The 17,713-nt window shown below is 37.8% G+C and overlaps 1 protein-coding gene across 9 annotated transcripts in view; it reads right to left on the bottom strand.

Annotated features, from left to right (window-relative positions):
• The window catches only part of USP34 (ubiquitin specific peptidase 34), a 256,698-nt gene that overhangs the window by 188,496 nt on the left and 50,489 nt on the right, over positions 1 to 17,713 (bottom strand). For all 9 annotated transcript variants that reach the window (XR_013441778.1, XR_013441777.1, XM_036083556.2 and 6 more), the window contains exon 2: positions 14,533 to 14,620. Coding sequence is in view for 7 of the 9 variants with exons in the window: in XM_036083556.2 (XP_035939449.2) it covers positions 14,533 to 14,620 (88 nt within the window). In the remaining 2 variants the exon portion in view is untranslated. The remainder of the gene's footprint in view (positions 1 to 14,532; positions 14,621 to 17,713) is intronic.

Raw genomic sequence — 17,713 nt, 5'->3', positions numbered from 1 at the left:
CCATTATGTATTTTAAGTAATATAGAAAGTAAAAATAAGCAAATACCAAAGTACTTCCCCCCCACCCCCACCCAATTTTTTACCTCCTCCCTTCCTCACAGGGTAGCACAACAGTAATTTATAAAGATGGCATCCCACCAAAAACTGGGACTTTGGGTAGTAAAAAGTCACCATATTAGGTTGACAATTATAGTCTTCAATTTTATGTGTGTATTTATCTGTCCTTCTACACAAATAACTATTTAAAAACAGGAATTGTGGTAAATATCTTTGCTTCTCTAAGTACTGAGTACTAAATATATGTTTAGCAAATATCAGGAAACTGGCTAAAACAAAAACCTTATTAGTAAAGCTAATTGTTTATTTTACACAAAGGGATTTGTAGCTGACTAATAAAAAAGCTGTATTTTAACATTAATAATTTGCTTGAAGGGAGGGCGTCTGGGTGGCTCCACTGGTTGGGCGGCTGGCTCTTGATTTCGGCTCAGGTCATGGTCTCAGGGTCCTGGGATCGAGCCCTGCATCTGGCTCCATGCTCAGCAGGGAGTCTACTTCAGGATTCTCTCTCTCCTTCTGTCCCTCTCCCTGCTTGTTTGCACTCTCTCTCTAAAGTAAATAAATCTGGGGCGCCCGGGTGGCTCAGTCATTAAGCGTCTGCCTTCAGTTTGGGTCATGATCCCAGGGTCCTGGGATCGAGCCCCACATCAGGCTCCCCGCTCAGCGGGAAGCCTGCATCTCCCTTTCCCACTCCCCCTGCTTGTGTTCCCTCTCTCACTGTCTCTCTCTCTCTCTCTGTCAAATAAATAAATAAATCTTAAAAAAAAAAAAGTAAATAAATCCTAAAAATAATAATAATAATTTGCTTGAAGGCTAACTTGGGAAGGACATCCCTACACTAGTTGGCTGATCAAGAGCATTTAAGAATAACATATACACTCGGGGCACCTGGGTGGCTCAGATGGTTAAGCGTCTGCCTTCAGCTCAGGTCATGATCCCAGGGTCCTGGGATCGAGCCCCACATCGGGCTCCTGGCTCAGCGAGGAGCCTGCTTCTCCCTCTCCCTCTGCCTCTTTCCCTGCTCATGCTTTCTCTCTCTCTCTATCTCTGTGTCTCGAATAAATAAAATCTTTAAAAAAAAAAAAAAAAGAATAACATATACACTCAATACCCTTCAATGTGTGCATACGTGTGTATGTATGTGTGTATATATATAAATATATATATATAAATAAATACAGTAAGAGTCAGTAATTATTACACACAAATCTAGTTCTCTTAGACATGTTCAGTTAGCATAATGCCTGGCAATACTGTGAATAATTAAAGAGTCCAGTAAATCAAATAAATGATACTCAAGTCCCAGATTATAAGAATAACTACATACAGGGGTGCCTGGGTGGCTCAGTTGGTTCAATGTCTGCCTTCAGCTCAGGTCATGATCTTGGGGTCCTGGGATCAAGCCCCACAGTTGGCTCCCTGCTCAGTGGGGAGCCTGGTTCTCCCTCCCCATCTACTCCTCCACCCCTCTCCCCGACTTGTGCTCTTGCACGCATGCTCACTCTCTCAAATAAATAAAACCTTTAAAAAAAAAAAAAAAAAGAGTAACTGTAGCCAATGATGGATGAGAGTAAAACTATTACTTACAATTTGTACTGAGTTATATTATCAAATCATCTATATTGTAATCCAAATAGAGCACCAACTCCCTAAATGACCATATAGACGTAATTTCATTTCTCCAAGTGTGGCAAATTTAAAGTATAGCCACAAATTCTTTAATATTCTTCCCTTTAGAAAGGGAAGCCCAATTTTCCTCCCCTTGAATGTGGAACAGACTTAATGACTAACATCTAATGAATGGAATGTGGCTGAAATGACTGTGTGACATCTGAAACTAGGTCGTAAGAGACACTGCCACTCAGCCTTGCTCTCTTCTGGATCACTCGCTCTGAGAGAAGCCAGTTATCATGTTGTAAAATAATCAAGGAGCTCATGCTGTGTAGTCCACAGGAGAAAAAACTGAGTGCTGGTCCCACTAACAACAAGCACCAACCTGCCAGCCACGTTAAGTGAACCAACTTGGAAGCAGACCCTCCAAGCCCCACATAAGGCTTGGGATGACTGTAACCTGGCTAACAACTTGAATGCAACCTCCTGAAAAATCCAGGCCAGAACCAACCAGCAAAAACCACTCCCAAATTCCTATCCCTAAAAACTCTGAGGATAATGTTCATTGTTGTTTTAAGATACTACTTTTTGAGTAATATATTACACAGAAATAGATAAATAATACATCAGGCCCATCTTCTCGGTGGCAAAATGAAAGGGATTTAACCTCTAAGATCTCCACTTTTAAAATTCTGTATTACCACAATTTCTACAAGAAGAAAAATTAACATACTACTCCTGAAATTTTTCTTACAGTTTTTCTTTTTTTTTTTTAAAGATTTATTTATTTATTTGACAGAGAGAGGCACAGCGAGAGAGGAAATACAAGCAGGGGGAGTGGGAGAGGGAGAAGCAGGCTTCCAGCCGAACAGAGAGCCTGAAGCGGGGCTCGATCCCAGAACCCTGGGATCATGACCTGAGCCGAAGGCAGACACTTAACGACTGAGCCACCCAGGCGCTCCCAAACAGTTTTTCTTAAGGTTCAAGAAAATCCAAGTTCAAAGTGAAGGACTATACATTTGAATATCTTTTTTTTAAAGGTTTTATTTATTTATTTGAGAGAGAGAGAGAAAAGGAGAGCATGGGACAGCACAAGCGGTGGAGAGGGAAAAGCCCATCGAGCAGGGAGCCTGATGCGGGGCTTGATCCCAGGAATGTGGCTGGGATCATGATCTGAGCCAAAGGTAGCCACTTAACTGACTGAACCACCCAGGAGCCCCTTGAATATCTTTCTTTAGTGAAAAAGGAATCTTAAATTCCTTCCCAAAAATACCTTGAAGTCAGACTTGGATTAGGAAAGTCAAAGAGCCAACCAAATTTACTTTAAAAATTCACTGGCAGAAAAAAAAAAATTCACTGGCAGGCCCTGGGGGCATTTAACAGACTAGGAAACACTAATCTTAAAAAGACAAAAATCATAGGGGTGGCTCAGTCAGTAAAGCATCTGCCTTCTGCTCAGGTCATGATCCCAGGGTCCCGGGATCAAGTCCCGCATTGGGCTTCTTGCTCCGTGGGGAGCCTGCTTCTCCCTCCCTCTCTCTCTGCCTGCCACTCCCCGTGCCTGTGCTCTGTGTCAAGTAAATAAAATCTTAAAAAAAAAAGACAAAAGTTATACATTCAGAAATTAACACAGAACTGAATCTAGGTCCTTACAAATATACAAATTCAAGGAGAGCTGATAGTCTAAGTGAAGATACACAAATACACATATACACATATCTTTAAATACTTACGTAAGTTATACACTTTATTATATGACAATCCATTCTGAAAAGTTTAGGTATTTGAATTCTCAATACAGTACTTCTCTCTATATCCCTACCCATACTGCAGGAGAAGAAAGTGTTTTTAAATAAATAAACATCACTTTCAGTTAAGTCCAGCTTGATTTTACACTTAACATTTATTTCTGGTCTATTTAAAAACCCACTACAAATACCCTAAAAGAAAAAAAGATCTTTAACTCCATTAGGAAAGAGAAAATCAAAGAACAGATAACAAACAGCAACAAATTTTGGATGATAGAAAAGGGAGGAAGAGGGGCGCCTGAGTGGCTCAGTCGTTGAGCTTCTGCCTTTGGCTCGGGTCATGATCCCAGGGTCCTGGAATAGAGCCCAACATCGGGCTCCCTGCTCCGCAGGAAGCCTGCTTCTCCCTCTCCCACTCCCCCTGCTTGTGTTCCCTCTCTTGCTGTGTCTCTCTCTGTCAAATAAATAAATAAAATCTTAAAAAAAAAAAAAAAAAGAAAGAAAGAAAAAGGAGGAATAATAAGTGACTCAGAGCAAACGAAATAAACTTGGAAGGGGCTATGGAAGGATTTATCAACAAAATTGTCCACCCTACAGAACAATGAAAAGGCTCGGGAATAAAGAGCATCAGATACATCTAAATGCAGAGAGGAAGCACAGGCAGAAAATAGGACTAAATGAAAGGTACAGTTAAAACCTGCAGATTCCAAACCCAGACAGCCATGATACTATTCCTACTTGACCCAGGGAAACAAGAAGTTTTTCTGTACATAAAATGAACAAGATAAACCCAGGAACACCAGATGCTAAAGAAGTCAGGGATAATACAAGAAACAGAAAAGAAAATTAAGAAATGACTGAATGATGAACCTCCCCAACTAACCTTCCTTGCCCATCAACCAGACTAAGATAACTCAAGGCCAATGACTTCAAGATATTTCTCTTAGAGAATATTAATACCTAAGAGAAAAGCCCATTTACCCCTGGTAATGAAGCTTGCTCACCACTTTACCATCCTACAGTGTAGACCAACATCTGAGATACCCCACCCACACAGAACTTCCAATCCATCTTTCAGTGCCCATCTCTTAACCATGAAAATCCTTAACCAGTAAGACTTAAAAGAAAAGCTGCATCGCCAAAGGCAGATCAAAACAAATGGTAAAAAGAAATTCAGAGATAGTAGATAAAATGCAGGAAGAAAAGGTTTTAATCAATTTATATTCTCAGAGACAAAAAAGATACTGGATTACTGAAACAAGAATAGAATACCATTAAAAAAAATGCATTCAAGGGGCGCCTGGGTGGCTCAGCTGTTAAGCGTCTGCCTTTGGCTCAGGTCGTGATCTCAGGGTCCTGGGATCGAGCCCCGCATCGGGCTCCCTGCTCGGTGGGAAGCCTGCTTCTCCCTCTCCCACTCCCCCTGCTTGTGTTCCCTCTCTCGCTGTGTCTCTGTCTGTCAAATAAATAAATAAAATCTTTAAAAAAAAAAAAAAAAAATTGTCAAATAAATAAAAATCTTAAAAAAAAAAAATTAAGAAAAAAAAAAAATGCATTCAAACTACAAAATACAGCCCTTCAATGTGTACAAATATACATTACATAGCTTTTGCATATATTATCAGTCACAAGTTAATAGCAGTTTGATAGTCGGAAGAACATACAACTCTTGATCTCAGGGTGTGGAGGTTCGAGCTCCACATGGAGTGTAGAGATTACTTGAATAAATAAAAATAAATAATAAAAAATAAAAGTATACCAATTTGTAAAATTCAACAGGAGATCTACAAGGTAAAGGTGAAAAATGTCCTAGAAAGTAGAACAGATAAAAAAAGACAATGGAGAGAGAAAGAAAAGTATACCATCAATCAAGGAGATATAGTACTTGACAAATAATACTTCTAAGAAGACAGAGCAGAAAATATCGCAGTGAGGAAATAATGAAATAAAAAATTTCAAAACTGAAAAGCCCACCAAAACATCTATCATGAAATTACTGAAGTTGGGGGATGGAATAAACATTCTAAAAGCTTTCACAGAGAGTGGAAAGACTGCCAAGGAAAAGCTCAGGAATAAAAATAGTTAATACTTCTCCAATGCAATATTGGGGAGTGGCTGGCTGGCTCACTCAGTCTGCACAGCATGCAACTCCTGATCTCAGGGTTATAAGTTCAAGCCCCACGGTGGGCATAGAGCTTACTTAAAAAATAATAATAATGATAAAAATAAGGGGCGCCTGGGTGGTACAGCAGGTTAAGCATCCAACTCTTGATTTTAGCTCAGGACACGATCTCGGAGTCGAAAGATCGAGCCCCACAACAGCCCTATGTTCAGCAGGGAGTCTGCTTCAGATTCTCTCTCCCTCTCCCTGAGGGAGCTCATGCACTCTCTCTCTAAAATAAAAAATAGGGACGCCTGGGTGGCTCAGTCGGTTAAGCATCTGCCTTCGGCTCAGGTCGTGATCCCAGGGTCCTGGGATCGAGTCCCGCATTGGGCTCCCTGCTCCGCAGGGAGCCTGCTTCTCCCTCTGCCTCTGTCTCTCTCTCTCTCTGTCTCTCATGAATAAGTAAATAAAATCTTTTAAAAAAAAAATAAATAAAATAAAATAAAATAAAAAATAAATAAATCTTAAAATAATAGATAAATATTTAAAAATTTCAAAGCAATATCGGAAGGTAGAACACAATGGAGCAATACTTTTTAAATTTCTGAAAGAAAATCATTCTCTACCTAGAATTCTGTATCCAAAAGTGTTCAATAAGATTAAGGGTAGAATAGAAACTTTTAGGCCTGAAAGGTCTTAAAAAAACATTTGTCTCCCATGCACCCTTTCTCAGAAAAGATGTCATTCTGACAAAACAAAAATAGTAAACAAATAAAGATGTCAACACGGAATCCAGGAACCTAGAGATCCAAAACAACAGAAAAGCAAAAGAAATTTCAAGGGTGATCTGAAGAGAAGATAGCTATTTAGTAAACCTAATGAGAAACCAACAAGTGGAATAGGAAGATAAAGGCCAAAGGAGATTCAGGAGAGGGGAAAGGGAAGAAAATAACAGATCACATAATGATGCATAAAAATGTAAAAACTAGTACTAAGAAGGGTTGAAGAGTTTGGAAAGAATTGGTGATTCACAACCCGAAAATTATTTAATAACAAGCCAGTAAACTCTAGGAAACAAAAAGATAGCAAAAGATAAACAAGAATTTATTTCTTGTAAAATATAAAATGAGCCATAGAAACTCTTCTGGCTCACTGCTGACCAGAATTGTTATTTTTAGAATTACCCTGAAAGAATAGGGAAGTTTTACAAATGTAATCTTCATATATCAGAAAAGAAAGTTCATAGAGTTTACTTAAAATTGATGCATGAAGTAACAGCAATATAATAACACTATTTCAGAATACAGAGGTTACTATCAAAGCCAACATATGAAAGAGTTGAAAGCAGAAGGGGAGTTGAGGAAATAGGGGACAATGAACTTTATTACAGGCCTTTTTCTGTTTACTTTTTAAACTCTACATATTACATCTATTTATACACTAATCTCAGACATACCCTTCCACTATCTATGCTTATCCTATTTTTTCCTTAGTCCTACCCCTATTATTACCAGCCTGATAAGACTTTCTTACCCAAGTAGAGTTACATGCTGCTTGAGTGGAGAATGCTTACATTTAAGAATATGCTAGTAGGTTTAGAGAGAACATACCTCATCATAATAAAGGCCTTAATATGAAAACCCACAGCTAACATCATACTCAATGGTGAAAAACTGAGAACTTTTCCCCTAAAGTCAGGAACAAGATAAGGACGTCCACTCTCACCACTTTCATTCAACATAGTAGAAGTCCTAGCCACAACAGTCAGACAAGAAAAAGGGGGGGGAAAGTATCGAAATTGGTAAGGAGGAAATAAAATTTTCACTATTTGCAGATGACATGATACTATATATACAGTACCCTAAAGACTCCATGAAAAAAACTAGAACTGAAGAATGAATTCAGTAAAATCATAAGACACAAAATCAATGTACAGAAATCCACTGCATTTCTTTACAATAATGAAGTAGCAGAAAGAGAAATTAAGAACAATCTCATTTACAATTGCACCAAAAAATAAGAAAATACCTAGGAATACACTTAACCCAGGAGGTGAAAGACTTAATAGTCTGAAAACTATAAAACACTGATGAAAGAAATTCAAGACAACACAAAGAAATGTAAAGACATTCCATGCTCATGGGTTCAAAGAACAAATGTTGTTAAAATGTCCATACGACCCCCAAAGCAATCTACAGATTTAATGCAATCCCTATCCAAATGCCAACACCATTTTTCACAGAACTAGAACAAACAATCCTAAAATTTGTATGGAACCCCAGAAGATCCTGACTAGACAAAGCAATCTTGAAAAAGAAAAACATATCTAGAGGTATCACAATTCTAGACTTCAAGTTGTTTTACAAAGCAGTAGTAATCAAAACAGTAAAGTACTAGCACAAAACCAAACACATAAATCAATGGAACAGAACAGAAAACCCAGAAATAAACCCATGATTACATGGCCAATTAATCTTCCACAAAGAAGGAATGAAGAAGGAACAAGTCTTTTCAACAAATGGTGTTGGAAAACTGGACAGCAGCATGCAAAGGAATGATACTGGACCACTTTCTTACACCATACACAAAATAAACTCAAAACAGATTAAAGACCTAAATGTGAGACCTGAAACTATAAAAATCCTAGGAATACACTTAACCAAGGAGATGAAAGACCTATACTCTGAAAACTACAAAACGCTGATGAAAGAAATTCAAGACAATGCAAAGAAACAGAAAAGACATTCCACGCTCATGGGTTTGAAGAACAAATATTGTTAAAATGTCCATACTACCCAGAGCAATCTACAGATTTAATGCAATCCCAATGCAAATACCAACAGCATTTTTCACAGAACTAGAACAAACAATCAATCCTAAAATTTGTATGGAACCACAGAAGACCTCGAATAGCCAAAGCAATCTTGAAAACTGGACAGCTGCATGCAAAACAATGAAACTGGACTACTTTCCTACACCATACACAAAAATAAACTCAAAGTGGATTAAAGACCTAAATATAAGACCTGAAACCATAAAAATCCTAGAAGAGAGCACAGGCAGTAATTTCTCTGACATCAGCCATAGCAACATTTTTCTAGATGTATATTCTGAGGCAAAGGAAACCAAAGCATAAATAAACTATTGGGACTACATCAAAATAAAAAGTCTCTGCACAGCAAGGGAAACCACCAACAAAACTAAAAAAGGCAACCTACCGAATGGGAGAAGATGCTTGCAAATGACATATCTGATAAAGGGTTAGGATCCAAAATATATAAAGAACTTATACAATTGAACACACATACACAAAAAAATAATCCAAATAGGGGCTCCTGGGTGGCTCGGTCGGTTAAGGGTCATGATCCCAGTGTCCTGGGATCAAGCCCCACGTCGGGCTCCCTGCTCGGCGGGGAATCTGCTTCTCCCTCTCCCTCTGCCTCTCCCCCGGCTCATGCCTTCTCTTTCTCTCTATCTCTGTGCCTCAAATGAATACATAAAAAATCTTAAGAAAAAAAAATCCAATTAAAAATGTGCAGAAGATATGAACAGACATTTCTCCATAGAAGACATACAGATGGCCAACACATGAAAAGATGCTCAACATCACTCATCATCGAGGAAATGCAAATCAAAACCACAATGAGCTATCACTTCACACCTATCAGAATGGCCAAAATCAAAAACACAAGAAACAACAATTGTTGGTGAGAATGTGGAAAAAAAAGAAACCCTCTTGCACTGTTGGTGGGAACAGAAATTGGCGCAGCCACTGTGGAAAACCATTACGGAGGTTCCTGAACAAATTAAAAATAGAACTACGCTATGATACAGTAATCTCATTACTGGGTATTTACCCTAAGAATACAAAAATACGAATTCGAAAGGATATACGCACCCCTATGTTTATTGAAGCATTATTTACAACAGCCAAGCTATGGAATCAGCCCAAGTGTACACTGATACATGAATGGATAAAGAAGACGTACCATATTTTTATATATACACACACAAAAGGATATTACTCAGCCATAAGAAAAAGGATCAAGATGGAGCTAGAGGGTACTACGTTAAGGGAAATATGTCAGTCAGAAAAAGACAAATATGGGACGTCTGGGTGGCTCAGTCAGTTAAGTGTCTGCTTTCGGCTCAGGTCATGATCCCAGGGTCCTGGGATCGAGTCCCGCATCGGGCTCCTTTCTCGGTGGGGAGCCTGCTTCTCCCTCTACCTGCTCTGTCTGCCACTCCCCCTGCTTGTGCTCTGACAAATAAATAAATAAAATCTTTAAAAAAAAATTTAAAGAAAAAGACAAATACAGTATGATTTCACTCATATGTAGAATTTAAGAAACAAAACAGATGAACATAGCGGAAAAGAAGGAAAAATAAAGTAAGATGAAAGTAGAGTGGGAGGCAAACCATAAGAGATGCTCAACTCTAGGAAACAAAGTGAGGATTGCTGGAGGGGAGGAAGATCAGGGTAAGGGGTAATTGGGTGATGGGCATCAAGGAAGACACTGGATATAATGAGCACTGAGTGTCACATGCAACCAATGAATCACTAAATTCCACCCTGGTAACTAACAATGCAGTATGTGTTAATTAAACTGAATTTAAATAAAGAATAAAAAAAATGAAACTTGCCATTTGTAAGCACATGGATGGATCCAGAGAGTATAATGCTAAGTGAAATAAGTCAGTAAGAGAAAGACTAATACCATATGATCTCACTCATATGTGGAATTTAAGAAACAAAAGGAACAAAAATGGAGGGAAAAAAAAAAAAGAAAACCAAAAAACAGATTCTTAACTATGAAGAACTGATGGTTATCATAGGGGACGTGGGTGGAGGGATGGATGAAATAGGTGAAGGGATTAAGAGTGTACTCATCTTAATGAGCACTAATATATAGAAATGTTGAATTACTATATTGTACACCTGAAATTAATTTAATACTGTATATTAACCATACTGAAATTAAATAAAAATTGAAAACAATTTAAAAAAAGAACGTATGATAAAATTTCTAAATGCCTAGCATAAAATACATAGCTTCAATTAATAAAAAAAGAATTTTAACTCAACATTCATGAGGAATCTACATGCCAAAATTAAATTATTTTTTAACATTGATTCTATAATTCCATCTAACAGCACATATTCCAATGGATCTAACATTTTCCCTGGCCTGGTACTGTGGAACACTTGAAAGAACTGTTAATCCACAGTATCTAACCTTAGCAAAGTTCTTATTTATGAACTAATTCATGAAAAGCACTACTTTAAAGAGTGGTCAATATCAATACCCCACTGAATTTATCAACATCCCCAAATTTCTTAATGCCAAAATAAAAGGCAGAGCCTTAGAGTGTATAGAACATAATCTATTTGAAAGCAACAGCTACTAAAACTGGTCAAAAAGTTTACTGAGGCACCTGGCTGTCTCAGTCAATGAAGTATGTTATTCTTTTGATATTGGGATCATGACTTCAAGTCCCACACTGGATGTAGAGTTTACTTAAAAAAATGTTTCCCAAAACAATGAAAAAACAAAAGCAATAGCCTTGAACATTTATCAACCAGAAACGACAGGTATGAAAGATGTAATTTTTAGCCTGAAAATACAAAAAGCTGACAGAAACTCACCCAGAATTCTTTTAGAAGACTAATCATGAAATAAAATTAAAAAGTATGAATAAAATTTAAAAATTTTATTCATACTTGGTATGGAAGGTGGAATTTACAACACAGAAACTTAAGCCTGTTTTGTCATAAGTTTTAACGAGTCCAAAAAAAAGCAACATTATTCAATGCTTTTATCATCCGTGTTACTTTCAGACCTTCATATGCTCTTCTATTAACTTGTATTCTTCAATTTATTCTCTTAATCTTCTCTCTCCACTTTGAATTAGTTTTCCTCCCATTCCAGTCCGAATTGCAATATTAATAAAATAAATGATAATCTTTTAAAACAAACACATATAACATTCCTTATCTTACAGAAAAAGGAATGGCAGCTGTATGACTGTTATACAGCAATTAAAAATGACATCTGATGACATGAAGAGATTAATTATACCTGTGTATGAAAAATCAGATTATAAAACATAAATGTAGTAAAAGATCACATTTTTCCAAAATTTTAAACTGTATGATTCACAAGCTCATACCAAGGGTATACAAAAAAAATTACCAGTTGTTACTCTGGATGGTAGCATGTTTTTTTTTTTTTTTTTAAACTTTGACTCTCTTTATTTTCTCGAAGATTTTTATAATGAGTGCATACTTAAATAGGAGGCAAATAATATAAAATATTAATATAGTGTAATGCTTAAAAAATTAAATTCTTATCAATATACTATTTTTAAGTGAATATGCTCCTTTACCTATCTTCTAGTCAATATATCAGAATAATAATTCTTGACCACTGATAATCTAATGAAAATTATTAACACTTTTCTCCCAGAAAACCTTTAAGAACATTTTGTATGAAATGTCATGGGTTCATCAGTGTGCTAAGATACATTTATGGACTTCCATGGTCATGGGACCCCAAGTTAACAAGCTCTTTTAAAGATTAACCGTGCCTTATTAGTTGCTATTTATCACCTACAAGAACTACCATCTTAATCTAGGCAACAGTATTTTCTGATGCCCAAGAAAGAAACAGCGGAGGTCAGAGACATGAGGGGGAAGGGAGAACAGACCAAAAAAAAAATTTTTTTTTTAAGATTTTTGTTTATTTATTTGACAGAGAGAGAGAGAGAGAGAGAAAGAGAGCACAATCGGGGAGAGACAGGCAGAGGGAGAGGGAGAAGCAGACTCCCCGAGGAGCAGGGAGCCTGATGCGGGACTTGATCCCAGGACCCTGTGATTATGACCTGAGCCAAAGGCAGACACTTAACCAACTGAGCCACCCAGGCACCCACAGACAAAAATTTTTTTATCACAAAACACTGTGATCCACCTGGATATTTTATTGTCACTTGTCTTGTCTTCAGCATGAACAATGAAGAGTGTAACATTCTACTTTTGGGCACTTTTTTACTACCAGCTAAAAACTGCTCATACTTACTGACATGTGAATAAAATGATAAAGGTTACAAATTGTTTTTTATTTATTTATTTATTTTTAGTTCAGTTTTTCACACTTTAGTTTACATAACCTTCAACATGTATATCATTTTCTAAAATAAATTTTAACAATTTTAATTAAAACAGGTGTTTATTAAGATCTTCTGTCAGGTACTGTGCTAAGCACTTGGTCTCTTCACAACCTAAAATAGCAGTAACATTATTATTCTCATTTCACAAATGAAGTAAGAACTTACAAGCTAACTAGTTTGTCCTAATCATCTAATAAACAGGTAATGAAGCAGGACTCAAAGCCACATTAATCTGGCTCGAGAGCCACACTCTTAACCACTATACTCTACAGCAACAGTAGATAAAAGAGGATCTCCGTAGTTTGGGGGCAAACATTCTGACATTCTAATGAAACCTACAAATTATGCCTAAAACTGTACACATCAATATTTACTTTGTAATTTCATTCCCATCCAGGTTAAAAATTCCTGATACAAGGATTAAGAGTATGTATCAATGATAAAAGAGGACTAGGAATGGGAACATGTAACCCCCACCCAGCACCACCAATAACTAGGGGGTGAGATGTTAAAAAAATTGCATCATTTCTCTGGATTTCATTTTATTTAGTGGCATAACATGTTGCTATCTAGCTGCAGTTACAATAAATAAATCCAGAATTATTACTCAAATGCAACATTTCTCAACAAATCCTTTGGATACTGATGTTAATTTTAAATCATTAATGTTAGTATTATGAAATATACAATCACTTACTCTACCCATAATGAAAAGAACAGAGGAACAGCAACCATTCCTAAACTTAACTAAAAGTAATTCAGCTGGTTGAGACTCAAAAAAGAGATGCCAATAATGATGGCATATAAAAAAATCTACAATCTTTTGTAGAACAAATATGTGTACCAACTTTATTGACAAAGAAGGAAAAAAAGAGGAAAAAGGGATATTACTGTAGAACAAATGAGATTTGAAGATAAACTCTATGATCAGCTAGACTGTGGGCCTCAAGACATTTATGTTAGCTGCACTTAACATGTTCACTGTAATCATTGCACACAAAGCTTCAAACATTCTTCACCCACAAAAATTTTAGAAGACTAATAAACGAGATAGGTACACAAGCAAAAAAGAATCTTTAGCTATGACCAGCTAAAATCATTTTAAGGGAACAGGAACGTGCAAATTCTTGTTACAAATTCTGATTATATTAATTATTGTGTTCCCTGAAGTTGTATTCTTTATATTCTCAATATATGTATTTTTTAAAAATTGGTCTAATACACCTACATATTATGCAAATGTAGTAACAAGTGGCTTCCAGAAGGGTCAAAGTGTCCATTACCAAAATACTGATTTTTTTAATGGATTAAGTTTGTTAAAGGTCTCTAGCTATGCCATTAAAAATTCTTTAATCTCTCAAAATCATTATTTTTAGAATTTCATTCACTTGGGGCACCTGGGTGGCTCAGTCGGTTAAGAGTCTGCCTTCGGTTCAGGTCATGATCCCAGTATGCTGGGATCGAACCCCGCGTCGGGCTCCCTGCTCCACGGGAAGTCTGCTTCTCCCTCTCCCACTCCCCCTGTTTGTGTTCCCCTCTCACTGTGTCTCTCTCTGTCAAATAAATAAATATTTAAAAAGAAAAAGAAAAAAAAAAAAAGAATTTCATTCACTCTCCTATTTCTAAATAATGAAAGAGTTAAAGAAACTTTTATTCTGTTGTAAAAAACAAAACCATGAGTGGCCTCATGATTAAGGGAAGAAGATTTAATAAATATTGATAAACTGTCATTCATTGACTATAGGTATACAACCCAACACTCTAAAAGGGAAATTTCATGACAAACAATGCCAATTTAAAGTACAACTCACAAAGTTAGTCTTTAAAGTACTTAAAAATGCATACCTCTGTGTCCAGGAATTGATATAAGCAAATATTTTGAGAGTATGTTCCTTTCTGAGCTGCAGTCCATCACCACCTTCTATATCTGATACTGAAATAAAGTAGAAACAAACACTTTTTAATATTAGGAATAAGTAATGCTAAACCAGTATTAAAGCCAATACTTTAAAAAAAAAGGTCTAGACTAAACGCAAGTATTTCAGATATTTTTTTTTAACAGATGTATTGGGGGAGCAAGAGATAAGACACTTTGCCAGTTATTCTAGTGTTGTCTCTCTACTTCAAATCCCCCCTTCTGTTCTATGCTTTGTGAGGCTGGGACTGGAACTCTGCGAACTTCATTTTTCATTTCCAGCTGGCTTCCTGTTAAGATCCTCCTCCACTGCCTACATGGTACTAAAGGACTAGAAGGCAGGAGGAGACCAAGGAAGTGTTCACTTTCTGTGTATGAAAGCATCACTCAGCAGCAGCCCAGATTCCAAGTGGCAGCATCCAAAAACCAATCTCATGGTACTCCTCTCAGAGTTACCAGCAGTAGCCAGACAGCATCCCTTCCATTAAGTCCTAGCTTCCCTTACAGGGCCCACCTCCAAGTGATTCTAAGTGATTCTTAGATTCTGACAACCCTCTTTCCTTTGTTTCCCCAGCCTTCAGGGAGATTGGCTGCTTCCTCAGTTATTATAAATGTCATCATCATCATCTCTCGGTGTTGTCCAGGTTCCGTTTGTTCTTTACCTCCAACATCTGTGTAAGTACTTCCCTTTAATAAATTCCCTTTCAACTCCCTGACTGGAGCTTGACTGACATACTGGCATTTCATATACAGTATGTACAACTAGGAAAGGAATCTAAAGTTAAATCCAGAAAGAAAAAAGTTTTCAGAAACTACAGGTTGTCCAAATAAGTCTTTATGTAAAATGTTTTGTATAAGATCTGGTCAGCAAGTTTTTCGTTAATGGGCCAGAAAGTAAATACTTTAGGCTTAGAAGGCCAAAGAGTCTCTTCCACACCTAGACAGCTGTGCCACACACAATGTGTAAACAAACGACCACATCCATGTTAAAAACAAACAGCTGAAAGATCTGGTACGCTGGGCCACCCTTTGCCAACCCCATTCTATTTTTTTAAGGCTTTTTTTAAAAAGATTTTATTTAGTTTAGAGAGCGCGCGCACACATGCATGTGAGCAGGGGGAGGAGCAGAGGAAGAGGGACGGACAAGCAGACTCTGCACCGAGCACAGAGCCTGATGCAGGGCTCCATCTCACCACCCTGAGATCATGACCCAAGCCTAAATCAAGAGTCCAACACTCAACCAGCTCAGTAGGTGGAGCATGTGACTCTTGATCTTGCGTTGTGAGTTGGAGCCCTACATCGGGTGTATAGATTACTTAAAAATAAAAATCTTGAAAAACTTAAAAATAGAGCAACTCTACGATCCAGCAACTGCACTACTAAGTATTTATCCAAAGGTACAAACATAGTGATCCAAAGGGGCACCCACACCCCCATGTTTATAGGAGCAATGTCCACAACAGCCAAACTCTGGAAAGAGCCCAGATGTCCACTGACAGATGAATGGGTAAAGAAGATATAGTGTACACACACAAAATGGAATATTCCTCAGCCATCAAAAAAGAAATCTTACCATTTGCAATGACATGGAAGGAACTAGAGGGTATTATGCTAAGCAAAATAAGTCAATCAGAGAAAGACAATTATCATATGATTCCACTTAGATGTGGAATTTAAGGAAAAAAAAAAAGGACCATAGGGGAAGGGAGGGAAAAATAAAATAGGACAAAACCAGAGAGGGGGACAAACCCTAAGAGACTCTTAACTACAAACGCAGGGCTGCTGGAGGGGAGGGTAGAGGGGGAGATGGGGTAACTGGGTGATGGGCATTAAGGAGGGCACTTGATGTACTGAGCAATGGGTGTTATATACAACTGATGAATCATTAAAGTCTACCTCTGAAACCAATACACTGTATGTTAATTAACTGAATTTAAATAAAAATAAATAAGATAAAAAATCTTGGGGTGCCTGGATGGCTCAGTCAGTTAAGCAACTGACTCTTGATTTCTGCTCGAGTCATGATATCAGGGTCAACGGATCAAGGCCCAAGTTAAGCTCCACGCTCAGCAGGGCATCTGCTTGGAGATTCTCTCTTCCTCTGCCTCTACCCCTCCTTCCACACACGCATCCTCTCTGGCACACACACTCACTCTCTCCCTAAAATAAAAATTTAAAAATAAAAAAATATTTTAAAAAATAAAAAATTACAACAAAAAGAGGAATAAGGTCCATTATCCAGAACTTTTTTTTTCTTATTTTTATTTGATGTTTTAAGTCATCTCTACACTCAATGTGGAGCTCAAACTCACAACCTTGGGATCAAGCGTCACATACTGTACTGAATGAGCCAGCCAGGCACCCCCAGAATTTATTTCTTATAAGCATTCATACTATACCTATTTCAGGACTGGCAATTAAAGTTTAAATATCAATCATATGTATCCCTTATTCCCGGTCAGTTTGCAAAAATATAAGTCAAAATTTTAACTGGAAGAAGGGGACTTTTTTTTTTAAAAAGACTAGTTTTAGTGTTGTAGTAGTAGTAGTAGAACCCAAACTGAAATGCATGAAAAGTACTGCCTATTAAAAAGTAAAGGGGCGGACAAGCAAGATGGCAGGGGAGTAGGAGACCTGGATTTCATCTGGTCCCAGGAATTCAGCTGGATAGGGATCAAACCATTCTGAACACCTACGAACTCAACAGGAGATCAAAGAAAAGAATAGCAACAACTCTGAACAGAAAATCAACCACTTTCTGGCAGGTAGGATGTGCAGAGAAGTGAATCCGAGGCGATATTTGGGAAGATAGACGGTGGGGGAAGGGGCCTCCATAGCCCGCTTCTGGCAAGTGATAGAGCATCGGAGCACAAAATTGGAACTTTGAGAAGTCTGCTCCGCTGAGGGACGTCGCTCCAGTGGCTAAGCCGGGGGTGGAACCCTCGCTGGGACAGTGTGGTCTCAGGATCCTCTGGGTCACAGGAAGACCGGGGGTGCCTGAGTGCGGCAGAGCTCCCAGGTATCAGAGCAGGGAAGCCGCCTGCAGAGACAGAGCCGAGGAATGGGCTCTCAGCTCCGGGTTACAATAAACCGTGATCCGCGGCACAGCCA

Source organism: Halichoerus grypus, chromosome 10, assembly GCF_964656455.1.
Source record: "Halichoerus grypus chromosome 10, mHalGry1.hap1.1, whole genome shotgun sequence".
Classification (NCBI taxonomy): Eukaryota; Metazoa; Chordata; class Mammalia; order Carnivora; family Phocidae; genus Halichoerus; species Halichoerus grypus.
This window is presented reverse-complemented; position numbering and strand designations above follow the sequence as displayed.